The sequence below is a fragment of the Phalacrocorax aristotelis genome, chromosome 3 (assembly GCF_949628215.1).
Source record: "Phalacrocorax aristotelis chromosome 3, bGulAri2.1, whole genome shotgun sequence".
NCBI lineage: Eukaryota > Metazoa > Chordata > Aves > Suliformes > Phalacrocoracidae > Phalacrocorax > Phalacrocorax aristotelis.
The window spans coordinates 119,253,454-119,271,855 of NC_134278.1; the positions used below are offsets into that span (position 1 = coordinate 119,253,454).

Consider the following 18,402-nt stretch of genomic DNA (forward strand, 5'->3'; position numbering starts at 1 on the left):
AATACAAAGCGGAAAAATACAAAGTCACAATTGAATCAGACAATACTTTCCATAGTGAAAAATTAAATACTGGCTTCAGAAACAATAGAGCCATCTGCTCTCTATCTTCAATAGGGTTAATCGTAAAAAAGAGGTGCTTGTAAAATCTTAAGTTTGAAATATTTTATTTCCCAGTATATTGCTAAATAATTTTGCTGTTAAACCAAAAAGGAAGAAATACCAGAGATGAATATGGAATACTTACAACTAGAAAATGGTTGCTGAACCACCTGAATTTCTATAAAAGCATCAATAAAAATGTCAAAACATGGTCTCACAAAATTAATTAAAATCTGAAATGCCAGATTGTCCTCAATGGCCACAATATGAACACTGATGGATTTCTGCAACCAAAAACTAATTGTGACTTTGCCAAAAGATGGCTTAATACAGCAATCAAAACATCTCCAAAAACTGGGACTTGCATTTCTGCAGTTTCCTATTCTGCCAGCTACCCAGCATCCAGCACGCAATTCTCATTAGAAAAAGAATGCTACCTGGCCACACTTTTACTCTCGCATGGATTTGTGCTATATCTCAATACATTCTTGGGAAAATAAAAGTGAATAAAAAGCTGAATAGAAATAGACACTTTATAAAAACTACCTGTAAAGTATCATAAGCCTGGAAAATATTGGTGGCATTACACAGGCTACTGCTGATGCAAAGAAAAAAAAACCTGCAATTTAACCATTACATGAATATGAACAATGCACTTGTTCCCAGCCACTTAGAATGATCTGACATTCCAAATGTTTATAAAAATTGGGTAATAAAAGAATTAAGTCAATACCCTTAAGTACAATAAATAACGGTGTTTATTATGGTCGGGGTTGCCCACGAGTGTTTGTTCCATATCTGCTCGGGACGTTTGTAAAGCCAGTTCTGAATCCTTGAGTTGCTCCCATTCCCGGTATTCCGAATCCTTGACTGAGTACACTGCTGTAGGGTGCAGATCCATGATTAAAGCCCAATCCATAGGGCCTCGTCTGAGTGTTTAAAAGGACGACTGGACTCACATTTTTGCCCGGTGTATTAAAAGAAAATTCTGGCGGTGGGCTGCTGGGCTTAGCTGGAGTGGATGTAACAGGGTTCAAATTCTCAGCAGCTTTCAATGGTGGCATTGGAATAATATGATGATCCGAAAGGTTCAGGATATTGTTTGCAATAGGCACAGATGATAAGGTAGGTCTGATCCAGTCATCTTTGAAAATCTGAACAGTCAAGGTAGAGACCAACGTGTATAATCTGTTAGTGACATGGGCGAGTACCATTTGTTCATTTGCATCTCTCCGAATTCGGACGTGTACTGATCCGGCCTAGAAAGTGATAACAGTAAGTCAGCTGTTAACCGTTACTTCAAAAAAGGTTCTCCATATGCATTCAAGAAGAGGTAAGTTATCCTGCAGACACTTATGCAAAGGCCTTTTGCAGTGGAGACTACTACTAAATTGAGAAACTTATTTAATAATTCCATAATTAGGATACATTTTCATCTTTCCTACTGCGTTCATCTCTTACAAACATATCAAGATCATCATTCAGAAAAAGTGAGTCTTAAAACCAAACTATGAAATACAACATGTGGTGGCAGGAGGCAACAGCTGGGGAAAAAAATGTCCCAAAAGAACAAAGCGCAGACAAACTCCATATGCCAAAACAAGGAAAAAGTGTCATCTCCGTGCTGCTGGGGCAGGGAAGAGGCCAACACATGCAGCAGACACGCTCAAACTGGGACCATTAGCAAGAACCAAGGCAACGCCCCTGTGGAACTCAGAGTCTCTCCTGGACAGGCACCGAACTGCAGGCTGCCCCTGCCTTCCTCTCAGTAGCACTACCTCCTTTACCTTGAGCTACTGCTGCAGACGAGAACAGGACACAAAACAGAGCCCTCACATGCTTTTTCAGTTCATATTTAATGAAGAACACGGTTCACAGCTTGTGCTATAAAAGCCACTTTTACATCAGATGGTGCAGCTGAAAACACATCCAGGTCTCTGGAAGTTTCTACTACAACCTGGAAGATGCCAACAGGTAAGTATGCATACAAAGGTTTTGTAATTATCTGTGATCAATCCAGCAATGCTGTGATCCAGTATTTGGGTGGCAGAATAGTAAACTGAAAGCTATTTTCACATCAGCGAGTCAGAGCTGCTGCCTTTTTCTGTTTCAAAGACGGACAGCACACTGGAAGAAGTCAGAAATAGAGAAAAATTCTGAGAGTCTTAGTTTTCCGGCTGTCACAACATACCTGCATCAACTTAGGAATAACTGAGTCCTGCATGACCACTTTGTAGCACAAACCCCCCCCTTTATTTCTTTCAGTTTACGGAATATCAGTGCACAACTGTAGTCGATTCCCCCTCCAGCCCCAAAATGCTGAAAACATACAATTCTACTGTAGACCTCTGGTACCTGAAAGGTTCACCATTTTCTTTTTCTCCCCTCTGAAACAATTTACACTAATATACCAGTTGAAAAAATGTCTTTACTATTGTTTGGGGTTTTCTTCACTGCCAAAATACAAAAGAAATTCTATGGTTGCAAAATGCATGCTTTAATCCAGAGCTGCAATGTATATAAATAATATTAACCAACAGCAAAGCTTTAAAAAAATATAAAGGACAGGGGAAGAGAAGTTTTGCAATAGATCACAAGGACTGAGTACTGACTCCATCGAATTTTTTTTATATTTAAGATTTCAGAAGAAATATCTTTATTTCAATAAGAAATTTAAAGTAGTAACTGTCAACTCCTTAACCTTTAAAAAGACAAAAGAAAACTTACCAAAGTGCCAAAACCTAACGTCCAGAAATGCTCATTTCGAACTTCCAAGACACCGTCCAAAGTTGAAACCTAATTTTACACAAACATCCAGAAATATGAAAAGGAATTAGAAATAATGTTTCAAATCCTTTTAGAAATGTGCTTTTACACATAGCTGAATAATGCAGCATTTTCAGTAGTGAAATAAAAGCTTTCATACACAGAATGGAAGATGTCTGTTAATGATGCCACTAATGCTTATCTACTGCACTTTTGCTACCCTTAAGCATCCAAATCCATCAGAAAAGTGGATTTACATGTCAAGGAACTGTTGCTGCCAAATTGCAGTATTTTCTCAACTTGATGTGTTGTAAGTCAAGAGCTGCCTGTACTCCTCTTCCTCCTCCAACTCACATTTGTAAACCACTTCAACGGTAGCTTGAATTTAGTTAATAAAAACAACAGCCTGCATTACTTTAACAGGTTTGTTCCAGATACCTCAATGCCACTATCCATCTCAGATAGCTAGACTCATATTTTCTACATGCAGCTTAAAAATAATATTAAAAAAACCAATTCTTTAGCAAGTTTCTCGGACTACTCACAAAAACTCATTGTATTCCTGAACCCTTATTTAGTGTTAGCTGTGCATACTGCGTTATGTATTCTACACTGACTTACCTCTCTAAGAAGTTTATCTAACTGGCCAATCACATGAGGTGGGGTTGTCTTTAAGAAAAAGAAGAAAAAAAAAAAGGAGAAAAAAGTTATAATAAAGATTAACTGGCCCTATTTAAGGAAGAGAGTCTTTAAGTCTGGTCTACCTACACAAGAGACCAATGGCATTCAACAATAAATTCTTACGACTTCATGATGCACATTTCTACTGCCCTTAAAATCCTTTTAGTACATCACAAATTCCCCTTGGAACACTTCCCATTCAAATGCTTAAAACAGATTTTGTTTTTAAAAAAATAAGGACGTTTAACAAAACTGAAACCACAAAAACCCGTGTTTTGTCACATCGCCTTACCTGGAGTAACACCTTCCCACTGTAGACACTCATGGGATACATGGTACCAAATGTCATCAAAGCAATTGCTATCGCAGAGGCTGTGTCTACAGCAAAATAATTGCTAGAGAGAAAGAGCAATTTTAAATAAAACCAGGTATTTACATTTTTGAAAAGCATAAGAATTTTCTTTTTCATTTTTTATACGCTTATAGAATTACACTTATTGTATACGCTTACAGAATATTACATATACTAATCTCATCTGAACTACACATCTTTGAAAGAAGACAGATGTATTCATGGAGTTGCAATCCCATTCGTACAAAATACAGCTTTTGATGAGATCATTCCTTTCATGTAAAAATGCAACTTCCCATAGATTGGATACAAAAAGAGGTACTTTTCTTAAGCAACAATTGTACATACTTGATTTCAATGAGCATATATGTAATGCAAAGAGCCAGAGCTCCAGCAATATCAATCAAGACAAAAGGGTTCATTCGTGGCAGAAAGATGCTACTCAATCCTGGGATGATTCCACAAATACTGCAACAAAACAGAAAAAGCAGTTGTCAGCTGCCTGCTCATTGTTACTTCAAAACCCAAAGGAGTTACGCCCACTATTTCAGCATTTGGCTTTAAACACACCTTGCTGTCACAGCAAATGATGTTTCTGAGGACTGAAAAAGCCCTTCTAGTTCTGCTCTAAGTTCTGTAATAGTCTGATGTCAGCAAGAATTAATCAAGTTTAGATCCATGTCATATTCTCTCTCATATCTGAAATTAATACTTACCTCTTGCATCTTAAATTTGCTTTAAGTCTGTCCTCTCATCTACAAACCGTTACACTACACTAATCTTTATAGTTTTCTGCATGTTAAAATACACATCTTGTGCTAGTTTCTATTTTCTGGTAACACAGCTAGTGTGTCAGCTGTAGACAACACAAGTACATCACAGGTTCAGATATTGCTATTACATATATGTAACACTTGGGGAGGGTTGTATGTCTCTAGCCTTCAATCCATCTGCCACCTTGGTGTGCAGAAGTGTTCTAAAGCCAAAGCTAACTAATTCTGGGAGGCTGAAAAGAGGGAGGAGACCAGCTAACTGGGTAAGAGGAGACCAAAAAACCCATAAGGGAACATTGGGAAAAATTATTTATAGTTATCGCCTGTCAATGGGAGCATGAAGGGAGAAAAGGGTTTCTGTACTTCCCAGTGGATGCAAGTGCATGTCATGTACTGGAAAATTTAAAGGAAGACAGAACTTTAAAATTTTTGTTCCTCTGTTTAGAACCAACCTATGTTTAGACACCATGTACTGGTCTGCTCCTCTGAGAGTTTTAATCAACGTAATTATATACAGGTGCAGATATTTTGTAATTGGCACTGCTTCACAGAACACATCTGAAACAGCTGTATTCGTACTTACGAAATTTAATAATTTTTTTAAAAAACCAACGGCATAATTGTCTACAGATTATTTCAAAACCCAGTAGTTGTTCTGGACTCTTGATCTGGGAGCCCTCCAGATTATCCATCCATGTTCTTCCCCGTAACACTCTGTTACCACATCATTACACAAAAACTCTGCTAGTGTCTGTGAATGCCATCCACGTTTTGGGTTTTCTTACACTGAAATTCCAGGTACTTGGGCAACCCTATTGTTAGTCTTCCAAAGCTGTTTTGCAGAATTTGGGTCTGATGATGTAATACCTTATACCCATATAAAACCAATTCTTCTGTTTAACAAGCCATTCTCTGCATTCCTCAGCTGTACACAAAAATCACAACACACAGAAACTGACAGGCTTTGCAGCATATGTAAGGTGTTATACAATAAGGCTTAACATTCTTATTTGGATACTGACAGCACAAGTACTTGGAAGAACACATATGGCTCAAAGTAAATGTTGCTGACATCTGACAAAATTATTTGCAAACAATGTTATCTCACACTCAGATATCCAATGCACACAAGAGAGTTAGCTGACAAGATGAATGAGCAACACCTCTTCAGGCCCTGGAAGACACAGACTTTCCAGTTTCCTGCTGGACAGGTGAGGAGTTCCCACAGCTACGTTTCAGTGAGCAACCCGTTTCACGTATCACATTCAAACTGCAACCATCCCAGTCATCTGCCCACCCCACAGAATAAACAAACACAAATTGCTACAAAATATTTCACTCTGGTAACGATTGTTAAGAAATATAAGTCTGTACAGGACAAAGCTAGTGTACCTCACCTCATGCAAGGAGAATTACATACAATGTACTGAACACGTTCACAGCGAAAGTTATGCAGAAAGATGTATTTCTATTAGAATGATGTATCTGGGAAATATGAGAGACCATGTTTGCTGTAGAGTTCATACACTAGACCGACAGTAGGCAAAGCTATTTTAAAAGCTCTAATATAAAGCTTTACCTTCTACTAAGATCTGCAACATGCTCTTGAAGCCAACTTGTGCTGGCAGCTGCAAAAGAAAGGTGGTAATAAAATTACTACAAGTAAAGGTATCCGTTTTAAAGTACACTGAAAGTCTTATTTTAAGGGAAAAACCCAATATTCTTGTGAATGAATAAATGTATCTCAGCAGATTCACTGTCACTTGAAAAAACCCAAAGTCTGACTTTACCAGACAGTAAATAAAATGTCTGTCTCTCATAATAAGCTGAGTTGATTAAATAAAATTGCAGGTTATAACCATCATAATTATATTTTATATAAAGCATAATATATAATTATAAGTATAAACAATTTACAGTTAGCAGGAATGATTGCAAGCCTACTTCACAGTGGAAAAGTCCCAAGTAAAAGAGCTATTAAGAAGAACTATTACATTAATTTATTTTTAATCCATTAATATATCAATAAAATGTCTTCAAAGTTCTGATATCTGTCAAATGACCTGCACTGGTTGAATCCAAAAGATTGAAAACAAAGGGTACATCAGCATTAAAATGATACTCAGTTTGCCACATTAATGACTGCGTACTACTCAGAGAGCCCTATAAGCAAACTGGAGTTGAAATTCAGATGGCAATTCTAAAGTGCATGAAGTTATATTAGTGGAGGTAATAGCACTGTATACCTGCTAATTAAGAAAGTTACTGGACAAGTTATACCTCGATAAAAATAGGAACATTTAAATGTTTTCCCAATTCTTGTTATAGATTAGTTTATCAATTTATCACATACCTTCAGAGACATAAGCAAAAGGCTTATTCCTAATGGAAAGCATTGTAAGTAAGTTGAAAAAGAGAGCCACGAAAGTACCAACCAGGAGTCGCCCCCTAGTGAGGAGGGGGAAAAAAAAAAGTATCTTAATTTCACATTATCACAAAACATGAAATCAATCTGTAACCACTGGTAACGATATCAAAATACTTTGCTTGGTATCTTTCACCAAGACTGAAAACAAGACTAAGATAAAGTAGTATCATGCTTAATAACTGGCAGCGCATTATCTTTTTAAGGGTTATATGAGATCACTGAACTTCGTACGTTATTGTTATCAGGTTAGGCAGTACGTAATAGTCATAACGTTGAGTAACAGTTCTTAACTAATAGCATATTAGTGCGCACACATATATGTTTGTCCTTGAAGATATAAATACATTGTCCCCTCAGCAGTAGAGGTAAAAAACGCTTCCTGTGAACAATGCCCCATGCCCCTACCCTTTCCTACAGAACTACAACTTCACCATACATCCCATGCCTGTCTGTTGTCCCACATCACTTTCTTTTCCTTCCCCATATTCTTTATAGTCTTCATTGTCTTTGCAACACCTCCAGTTCCCTAATTTTATCCCCGCACACAGCAGGCCTCCTAAGAGGCCTCCATAAAAAAATTAGAGTAACCAACCCAGCAAAACCCGCAACATATAGTCAAATCATTATCGAAAGAGCATGTGTGTTAGATTTCAATTGTACCTTGAAAAAACTGTTTGCAATATAGCTTGCACATAGTTTGAAACAAATGCCAAGGTACCAAAACCAATTTGGTGTTGAATGTACTCGCATAAGTAATACATGCTACGGTAAGAATTAGAAACACAGACACTGAAAAAACTGTCCGTTTACATGTCAAAATAACTTCTTACGTGTGGATCTCAGGTTGTTCCAGAAACCGCTCTGCACTACAAAAATAATTGAAAATTTGTGTTATATTCATACAATAAAACCTCGATACCTGAAGCGTGTTTTTTCAGTTCTGAAGAATAAGCTGCCATTCATAAACAAAAACTAAACAGATACAATACTGCAAAAAAATAATTGCTTAAATAAGCACAGAAGTTTTTATAAGTGATTAAAGTATTTAACACTGCAAAGAAGCAGGGTGTAATTTAGATTTTCCAACTGTTTCCAAACCGTGCCACACAGGTGCTAGCTACCATGAATGCTGCCTAGACAATAAAAAGACGCTTGTAAATGAACGTGCCAAAAAATACTGCTACTGCCACCACTGGTGTTGGTAACCACAACAAATGAAGTCTGAAATCCCTGACTTTCAGTCTCTCGCTAAAGCAAGGCCAAATAAAGTAGATGTTCGATACCGTGGTGCAGGTACAAATCTTTTTTGACCCACCAGTGAAATCAGAAATGAGCTTGAGCTGTAACAGAAAAACCTATGATAAAGTTTTGGAATTTCCTAAAACTGATGCTTGAAAATTTGGAGGCTTTGACAGTGCGTCATTATTAGAGTTCATTCCAGTGTATCGTCAGTACAACAGATCAACCTATAGTACAAAACTGCTAAGTTGTTACCATAGCCCTTTATAGAGAAAGTAGAGCCCTTGAATATAAAAATGGAAGGTATGCTGCCCCAGTTTTAAATTCTAGATGTTAACAAAAGCCCCTTTGTTTTTAAACGCTAAAATAATTTTTTATGCTAACCTCTTGAAATACAAATACTTCCAAGCATAGATGTTATGTCAAATTAATACTTGAACAAATTTTGAGGGACTGATGAAGTTGATAGTTGAAACATTCAGATCCTTAATATATTATGAAGTTGCTTTACTTCATGAAGTAACTTAAGTAAAAAAAAAAAAAGTTTTATTTATTGATGAACATAAAAAGTCACGATACATAGGGAAATGCATTAAGTGAAATACCTAACTTCTTAGAAAATATGATTCTTAAGAACACTGAGCCTTTTCCTTGAAAGCTGTTTAACTACATTTATCAATTCCTATAATTTCATTTAAATCCTACAGGTAGTGTAATCAGTGTAAGTGAACAGTAAGGTTTACAAATATTTTTAAAAATCTGGAGTTTTTTCTACGATCTCTCTACAGACAGCATTTGTAGAACGCATATGCTTTCACTCAATCTGGAATATCTTCATACATAACAAAAAATTAAAGGAAATGGTACATATCCCTACCTTTCTTTCAGTATAAAAAGAGCACCAAGCTGTGCCAGAACTGTAGATGCAAATACAGCTAGAACTTCAAACCTTTCAAACCTGAAATTTGAGAATTAGGTTTAGAAACACTGAACACTGAACAATGCATCAAATGCATTCTGGTCTGTGCAGGAACCAGCAGGACAGACCTACTATTTCCAATTTTCTTTCAAGAGCAGATAGATGGGAAGGAACTGGAAGTTTTATGGAATAGGCATTATTTTCGATTTCTTTTAAGCCAACACTCCACTTATCACAGACAGCTTAGAATTAAGCATTTCTTAGTTCTTTTTCCTCTCCCTCCCCTTTCCTCTCCTCCCCTATTCTGTAACTGTTCTTTACAACATCAGTCTTGGGTCTCCTTATTTCTGGCTCTTTTACACACAGACTGTTAGTCACAGCTGTTAGGGGCTATTGTCAGCAGTGTATCAAATGTCGTATTATCAAACACTAGATCTTGTTATTAGTACTTACCCAAATGAATAGACGGGGCTGGGTTTCTTCATCATTACCCAGTAGCTTATTAGACATGTTACCAAACTGAAAAAAGGGAGAGAATTAGTCTATGATAAATAACTGCAGCCCTTACAAACTGGATAATCTACAAATATACACTTCAGCCATCAGAGCTGCTGAACAAATGCATCCACATCTTACCATGAATTCAACACCTCCATCACTGTCATAAGGAGGGTTCTAGTAAATCCAGAGAAGGTTGTGCTTGGGAATAAAACTGTGACTGCACAGTGATGTCTCGGCTGTCCCCATAAGAAGAGCGGCAAATAATTTTAGCGGAATGGTAGTTGACCTAACTCCTTACACCAGGAGACAGCCTAATGCCGTACTCACAGCATGCTGTGCTTACGAAGGCTACCGCCAACCTTCTTCAATACAGAACACCACTCAGCCCAAATCGAGTTTACCATAACTCCAAATGCAATGCATTTTTCCACCAAGGTCCTGACACAGAACAGCACAACCAGAGCTTTATCTGCACGCACTCCATGAATTTTTCTGAAAGGGACCTGAAGCACGTGAGACCAGGTACCCCAGAATCTGACTAGCAGGCAAAGGTGGTTTGAGAAAATCCTTCTAATACTGTCTATCGCACACAGTAATGTCACACGTAGTAATGAAAAGCACAAAGCAACAGGCTATGAAAATATCAAACTAGACACCCAATAAATGCTCTTATATGAGCTTTATGAACTTGCCTAGAAATTCTATCACCTGAGAAAGGCCATTTAAATGAGAAGGAACATGATAAGCAGGGTGACAGGACTGTCACATTTGTGTCACTTCCTTTGTATCTCAGTGAAAAAGTGAAGAAGGATCTCTATTAAACTCTTATTTTAGAGATATACCATGAAACAGTTTTAGCACTCTAGAAAAGTCTCAGGCTATGCAAAGTATTGCCTTTCTTTTCCACAGTGTTATTTGTCTACATATACAGCCCATTTTGGTTTACATCAAATGTGTTTTCATTTTTTTCTTTTTTTGCTGCTTTCATCAACACAAGCTCTAATCTCACTGGCCATTCACTGACAGCCACAGGTGTCTCTTGCTATTTTCTTTCCATGTTTTTCTCTCACATTGAACATCTGAAATTCCAATTATTTTATCCACATGGTACTAGCCTGAACTTTCCTAGGATAAGTCTCATTTCCTTTGTCTATTTTTCCTCTACCAACCGCTTTGGACAATTTACTTTTATTGGAACCCACCCGGATTCAGTGCCATCTGTGCCTTTATGCAGTCCTTTCTTAATTAACGACAACGTTAAATCAGACTGGATCAAGAACTCAACCCCACAGCTGCTGAACAATCACATCCTCACAACCTGATCCACAGCTGCGTGGAGTAAAAGCAAAAGCAAAGGAACTAATGCTGCTCATATACAAAACAGTACATTCATATACTTAGTAAGACTATTATAAATGACCAGGAAGATGACAAAAATGAAAGAACCAGAAAATTATTTTTGCAGCAGAATTACTGGGCATTGTTCTCCCTTACAGCAAATCAAAACTGTTGAAAGAGATCACTGCAAGTTAGACTAATCTTCTCGTCCATCCCCTAATTAACCTAATAGGCCAATGTCAGGGGTTTTCAGTCTTCTCCTAAAACTAAAAAAAAAATAATTCTCTACAAATACAAAATACAACATTAAAACTTTCCCCAAGGCAGAAAAAGTATTTTGAGTCAAGATGACAAAATTCCAGATACAAAATTCTAAGAGAGATATGGGATTCATTAAAGTCATATCACAATTCTAATGCAGTCACTGATCAAGTCAAGTATTTTTGTGCCTGTATCAGCCATTCATTTTCCTTTCTGCATATTTGCTGCTGTTATTTATAAACGTTTTACTGTCAGTCAGATAAGCTACAGTGTGTAGTGGGCAAAGCGGACTACAGATAGCTGATCCTTTATAAGCTAGTGAGCCAGCAAGGATGATAACGTAGGTTAATAATTAAAAAAAAACCCATGCATTTTATGCAGTTTATTTCCCAACCAATGCTACCAATCTGCATCTCAGGTAAAACTGAAGGTATGTCATGTCTGTTTTACCAATATTATAAAAAGTGTTCAGAACTTTCATACTTGAAGTAGTTTTAATATATTTTTGTTAGGAAATGGGAAAAATAATAAAAATATCTAACGACCAAGTCTTATGAGGAGTGGCTGAGGGAGCTGGGGTTGTTTAGTCTGGAGAAGAGGAGACTGAGGGGAGACCTTATCGCTCTCTACAACTACCTGAAAGCAGGTTGTAGCGAGGTGGGTGTTGGACTCTTCTCCCTAGTAACAAGCGATAGGATGAGAGGAAATGGCCTCAAGCTGCGCCAGGGGAAGTTTAGGCTGGGCATTAGAAAAAACTTCTTCACCGAAAGGGTTGTCAAACCTTGGAACAGGCTGCCCAGGGAGGTAGTGGAGTCTCCATCCATGGAGGTATTTAAAAGAAGGGTAGACGTGGTGCTTGAGGATACGGTTTAGTGGTGGACTTGGCAGTGATAGGTTAGTGGTTGGACTTGATGACCTTAAGGGTCTTTCCAACCTTAACGATTCTGTGATTCTATGACAAGTTCATGGGATCTAGCTCTTGAAATATTCTGAAATAGAAATAGGATTACATACTCGTTTGTTTCCTGATGTTCAAACTGAGGGATACTTCAGAACCAATGACTGTGGCACTGGGGAAATGTTGCGAGAGAACCACCACGTAACAGTTGGATGCTAGATTCTGGTTTACATTGTTACGCATCTGCACAGAGAAATCCATGACTGAACTGATTTGTTACTAGTCATTCACAATACAGCTATGGTGTTTCTCATCATCTATTTATTGTGATGTACAATATTATACTCATTTAAGCTATATTTAAACCAGTTAGCATTTCTATACTGATGACTCTAAACAGCATGTGTTTGTACCTGTAAGTTTTATAAGTATAGAAATATACAAAGACAGGCACAAATCAACAGTAAGACTAAATGGTAAAAAAAAACAACACTCACCTGAAAAGGTCAAAGATTGTCAAATACGTGTAAGCAGTTAAAGCTGTAAAAAAGGCAAGCATTAAAACTTAGTATAATTTTACAATGTAGAAATCTGTTGTATTCTTCTAGGTCCCTCTTGTGCAGTTCTTTTTCATCTTCCACCTACATAAATTGTCTCACTGATAGAGCGAGTCTCTCTGTCTTTTGTGTGTGTATATGATATAAATGTCCTAAATACACCAATATATTTAATTTCATAAACAGGTTGATTATGGCAATCCTAATTCTAATAAAGCATGTAATAGTGCCCAGGTACAAAAGATATTAAGCTTGTGACTAAGAATTTAAACACAGAAAAGTCAAGAGATCTTCTAGTAACACATCATCCACCAAAGCAAGAGATCTCTTATGTGCATTACTGCAGTGAAAAGTAGCTTCAACAAAATTTTTTTACTTGTTTTGCTTCTCCTACCCATTTTGAAACTGCAAGAAAACCTGTCTCATTAATTAAAAATGTAAGGGGTTCTACTTTCAGTAAAGATGATGGGAGGTATCTTGGAGCCCCTGTAAAAAAGTAGAAGATATACAAAACATCGAAAAAGGGCACTCCTGGAATCAGAGAAGCCTTTTGCCACACTACAAACATCTTCATTTAACTGTGAGTGTCTCTGTATGACACTGGTACTATTTATATATGGAACAGGTTTGAGGACTAGCTTAAAAATCTACTTTTCTGCAACCTTAAAGATAAAGAGGGTACTGCAGGAAGAGAATGGCCAGCAGGTCTGGAAAACCTTGCAAACTTTCAAGAACTTTCACCCATCTACACTTGCCTGTGAGAAATGCCTCAAAACTAACTGTTGCAAATCAAAAGGAAGCACTTTCCAAACCTGGCTGCGCAGCCACCTAACACTGTTACGTGCTGAACTTGGCTTTTTTGGTACGTTGGAACTTCACAAGCTAAGAAACACATGGTAGTTGGTTGTAGTTTCAGTACAAGACAGCCACCTACCTATGCTGTTTGTAGAGCTGCACCACATTAGCAGGAAGCCAATACATATTAAATTTATAGCACCAAACAGCAAAATCTTCCAGGACTGTTGATGAGAATAAATATGTATTTTTACACCTTCCAAAATTTACAAGACAAAGATATCTATCTGGTTTTAAAAAACAACATTGCAGTACTTCATCATGCAAGCAGAACTGGCTTCTCCTCCCTCCCAAAAATCTACAACTCGTTTCAGGGCAACAAGCCCAAATTCCATTTTAACTTTACAGATTGTCTCAAAACTCATTTATAAACAGCACTTGTGCTGCATAAAATTTAGACCTTTTTGGTCTAAAAAAATCACCCCTTCTAATATTTCTAATATTTGCATTTTATTACAGCACACACCGTCTGACTTTTGAAGACAGACTTATACAACTTTCTATTAGTGGGTTCCTTTCTTTGTGCTGGAACTTAGGTCCCCAAAACATCTGCACGTATTCAGTTTACAGTTCTACCGAATCCATTAAATACAAGTGCAATTCTAGAGAACACTAACTGACAGGGACAGTGCACAGGAAGGAATCCAGCTTCACACGTGGATTTTTTTAAGCACAGCTGGAAAATTTCAAAGCAACAGTCTCAAAATATACTCAAGTTAATAATGTATTGTAACTTATCACAGCTAACATCTTTTTTATTATTATTCATTTTTTAAAAGAAATACTTACCCTCCTATCTGCTGCAACCAGCCTAAACTCATGTGTTAACTTTCCAACCAATGATCTCTGTGGTTTGCGGAACAGGTGTATTGTCCCCTTAAAAAAAAGAGTTACAAGTTTAATTAAGAATTTTATTTAAACCATAGTTTATATTAGCCAAAAGGAAATCTTCACTTATGAACTATTTTCTTAATTATATCAAAAAATCAGAATGAGTTTTTTGCTAACTAGAGATAGCCCATACACACTGAATTCAGCAGTATCTCTGGATAACCATTTTACATGGCTATTATATTAGAAAATTACTAATAACTTAGAATCAAGCTTCATTTAGATCTAATCCAGAATTGAAGTTTACCGAAGAACATGCCAAAATATTAGAGAGTGGTTTTTTACCTTTACTTAAATAAAACTACTACAGATGTTCTGAAAACAAAAATATTTTTCTTTATCAAAGCACACTTCCCACCCAAAGCCAAATGGTTTATTAAACAGGAAAATATTGTGTATATATATGTATAAATGAGAACCCATCAGAGAAATAAAAACAATGCCGGTATCATTTGCAATGTGGTGGATGCAAGTCAGCAGCACGATGAGACACACAAACAATCTCAGTCATGGCTTAACCTAAAGGAGCACAGCAGATGCGGCCTCTGTAGGTGCTCCCCCTCCTAACTTCTAGTTACATGCAGAAAAGTGCTTTCCTGGGGTGGAGAGTATGTACACGCATGTAGGAGATGGGAGCGAGGGGGTGCTTCGTGGCTCTCCTGAAAGCGTGACAGGGAGCAGACTACCAGGAAAATTCATCAACCACGCCACTTGCTCCCCTTCCTCAGAGGTCCTGAGCTTCTAGTTAGTTGTCCGCCATTCTACTCTCCCCACAAGGAAGCTTCCCATGCGAAAAGTCCTTCTGATTTGCAATAGAAGTTTGTGGACTTGTAATGGATGGTCTGCCATATGCATTAATTTGGGGCTGGATGAAATGAGGTTTGACTGTAAGCTCTCACATCTGTAACTGCCAGCAGAAGGCAAAATGACATACTAACAGGCTGGTCTCCAAAGCAGGCTCAATTAACTTACAGGCATGTTTGTCAACACAGCTGTATTTCATGTATCTGTAGAAATATACGCATGCCTTGGTGCCATGAATTAAAAAAGCAGTACTATAGGTCCCAAGTTTAGCTCATGTGGAGCAAACGGCTGGCATTTACTGTTTTCTTTACTAGCAAATCTTTACACGATTTTTTTTTTGGTCTTAACAGAGACATACAGGATGACAGACTGCTTTGGAAAGCTTTTCTAACAGGCAGTGGACTGCCTGCTTATAAAGGCTGCCCCATCACCCCAGCACCCATTGCTTTCCCGTGCTGTTAGTGCTTTATCCATTACCAAACTGCACTGTGCCACACCTCCCACGTTAAGAGCTGCGTGTTCTGTACCACAGAGGACAACCTCGCACAAACCCACACTGGCCACAGCCCACCCCCCGAAGAAAGCTCTAATTCAGCAGATGTTGCACTTTGGCATTAAACGTTCCCTTGCTTCTAAACTTCTGGTGATGCAAGAGAGAGAAACGCCTCTGTGCCGAGGAGGGCAGCTACCCCATACCTCAGACACCAAAGGTCCCCACGTGGTGCCCGAGCACCTGTACAAGAAGGGTTTCTACGAGTGTGAGCATCTGCTCCAACAATGCCCACAGGTGACGGTGCCTGTTGTTGATACCGATGCCAATGCATTTGTGCTCAGTGTAAAAAGGGAAGTTCAGACGACACCCTGCTGAACACGCACAGAGAGCAGTCGCTCCCTGAAGAATGACTTTTCTTCCTTGGGAAGCGAGCTGCACGTACCAGGAGTACCGCTCCTGTGCTTCCACCGACACAAGCGAGCAGGGAGGGGCCGTATAGCCTGCGGGTCCCTAGGCGCGCTCCAGCTCCCCGGCTGATCCGGTGTTGAATGAAAACTTAAGAGGCTGAGATCCAGACCTAGACCTAGACCCGGACCTAGACCCAGGCCCAGCCAGCAGTCCGGCCACAAGGCCGAGTTCCTCCCGGCGGCGCCTCCGCCGGCGCGGCCCCGCCAGCTCGGCCCCCGCCCACACCGCCCGCTGCCCGGGGCCTGCGCGCCCACCGCGCCCCGGCCGAGCCGCCGGCGGGCCTGAAGAGGAAGTACCACGGCAACAGCCACGCCGCGCGCGCTCCGCAGCCGTTAACGGCCGCGCCAGGCCCGCCCACCGGCTCCGCCACAGGTGCCCTGGGGCGCCGCCGCCTTAGCGGAGGGACGCTTCCCCCACCTCAGCTCCGCTCCCCTCCCCATCCCGCCCCGCCGGCGGCGGTAAGCGGCCACACCGCTCGCGGCTGGACACCCGCCACAGCAGCCCCGCCCAACGCCCTCATCCCAGGCGCAAATGCCCTCCCCGCAGCGGGGACAGCTCACCATATTACACCCCGGACCGGAAGAGACGGCGCCATGCGAAGGCGGAAGAGGCGGAAGAGGCGGAGGCGGCTTCCGTCACTACGGCAACGGCCGGGCCCGTGAGGCGCCGCGCGGGAGCGGGGGTGACGCGCCCTGGAGCGGGTCGCGCAAGGCGTCCCCCTGCGTTTCCGCGCTTCACCTGCCCGCGGCCCGGGGGCGCTCAGAGGAGGGGCCGCCGCGGCGGCCGCCCCGCTCCAAGCCGCGAGGGCGGGGTTGTTCCACCGCTCGTTCCGCACAGAGCGGCACCCGGGCCGCGCCGCCGCCGCCGCACCTCCGGGCAGCCGGTGCGCTTCTTCCAGAGCGGATTTTATTTCCAGCAACATGCAAAAGCTTCGAAAGGACCGCACCTCTCGGAGCCGCAGGAACTCTGTTGCCGAAAACGTGGTCGCTGCTGTGTGTGCTGAAGTTCTCCGAACCGCTCCGGTCGCTCTGAACGTGCTAAAACATCGGAAGCGTTCCGGTTCAGCAGTGACCTCCCGTCAGCGTGACCCCAGCCCAGGGCCTGCGTGGTGTGAGGCGGAGCGCGGAGCGTGTGGGCCGAAAACCGGAGAGCCGCGCTTCAGGCACCGTGACCTGCTGCCGAGGCAGGGGAGCGCGGGGACGGAGGGCTGCGCGGGGACAGGATCTCCTTGCGGGACGTGACTAGCAGGCCGCTACCCCGTGCCCAACAGTCTCGGTCAGAAGGAACAAAACACAGACCTGAGCTTTCCTCGGAAGATAGGGTAGCTCCGTTAAGGAAAGTTGTGTTACAGAATACCTGTCCAGGATGTAACATACAGAAAGATTTAGTTACAAGACTGCTTCTTTAATATTACGTTTAGGAAATAAGTGAAAGAGCTAGGAATAAAAAATTGAAGCTAGATATTTTATTAAGACAGATTATGGTGCCTCGGAAGATACCTGAAACAATCTTCTGTAACACTGTCCTGTCTTTGGTCTTCTAATAGTCTACTCCGTGGTCCAGTGACCATAGTTAAAGTGGTTAAAAATGTTATTTGCATCTAATTTATTCCGTGGAACATGCCAAAAGACTTACCTGACTGTTTGGGATTGACTGGACAGGTAATTGTATTCCATAAGACATTTAATGTCTCAGACCTGCTCCTTCTAAGCTGTTGGCTGTAACAAACATATTTTTTCCAGTGTACAGAGGTATTTTTGGGAACAAATAAAAAAAATCCTTTTGCAGTCTATAAAATTTGCAGGACAGGTAGGAGAATTCCAACTGCAATGCTGTGGTATGTAAACTCTCCACAAGCTGCAGCCTCCACTCAAATTTAACCAGGAAGTCGGAAGTCAGGTGAATGTTTCACCTGTATGATACAATCCACAAACACAAAGTTGTTTGGGTACTTCCTCACTGACACAGTATCAGGCTTTTTGATTATTTTGTGTCTTAGTCTATTTCTTCCCAAAAGAGGAAAATAGCTCGTTACAAGGAATTGCATTTTTACAATTCACAGAAGAGAAATACTACAAT

General features: G+C 40.3%; 1 protein-coding gene across 9 annotated transcripts; it reads right to left on the minus strand.

Moving 5' to 3' along the window:
* Positions 1-839: 839 nt before the first annotated feature.
* On the minus strand, positions 840-17,679 carry SLC30A6 (solute carrier family 30 member 6). 9 transcript variants are annotated; one of them, XM_075089323.1, is made up of 14 exons: positions 17,270-17,679; positions 14,457-14,543; positions 13,747-13,831; positions 12,753-12,795; positions 9,711-9,776; positions 9,216-9,296; positions 7,930-7,965; positions 7,025-7,119; positions 6,251-6,299; positions 4,247-4,366; positions 3,839-3,941; positions 3,487-3,534; positions 2,827-2,895; positions 840-1,358 (listed from the first exon to the last, which is right to left on the minus strand). In XM_075089323.1, exons 3-14 carry the CDS (start codon positions 13,772-13,774, stop codon positions 861-863), a joined length of 1,236 nt encoding a protein of 411 aa, XP_074945424.1. In that variant the 5' UTR covers positions 13,775-13,831; positions 14,457-14,543; positions 17,270-17,679; the 3' UTR covers positions 840-860. The 9 variants fall into 9 exon arrangements, with proteins under 9 accessions (XP_074945424.1, XP_074945429.1, XP_074945422.1 ...); XM_075089328.1 differs by having other exon boundaries at positions 7,910-7,965; positions 17,270-17,381; XM_075089321.1 differs by lacking the exon at positions 17,270-17,679 and adding an exon at positions 16,884-17,043.
* Between the last annotated feature and the right edge of the window lie 723 nt (positions 17,680-18,402).

Excerpts from the sequence above, each read along its gene's own strand:
- SLC30A6 (XM_075089321.1), bottom strand. Across the intron at positions 9,297-9,710 it reads AGCCCCGTCTATTCATTTGG|GTTTGAAAGGTTTGAAGTTC; the intron begins GTAAGTACTAAT and ends CTCAAATTTCAG. Across the intron at positions 3,942-4,246 it reads TATATGCTCATTGAAATCAA|CAATTATTTTGCTGTAGACA; the intron begins GTATGTACAATT and ends CTTTCTCTCTAG.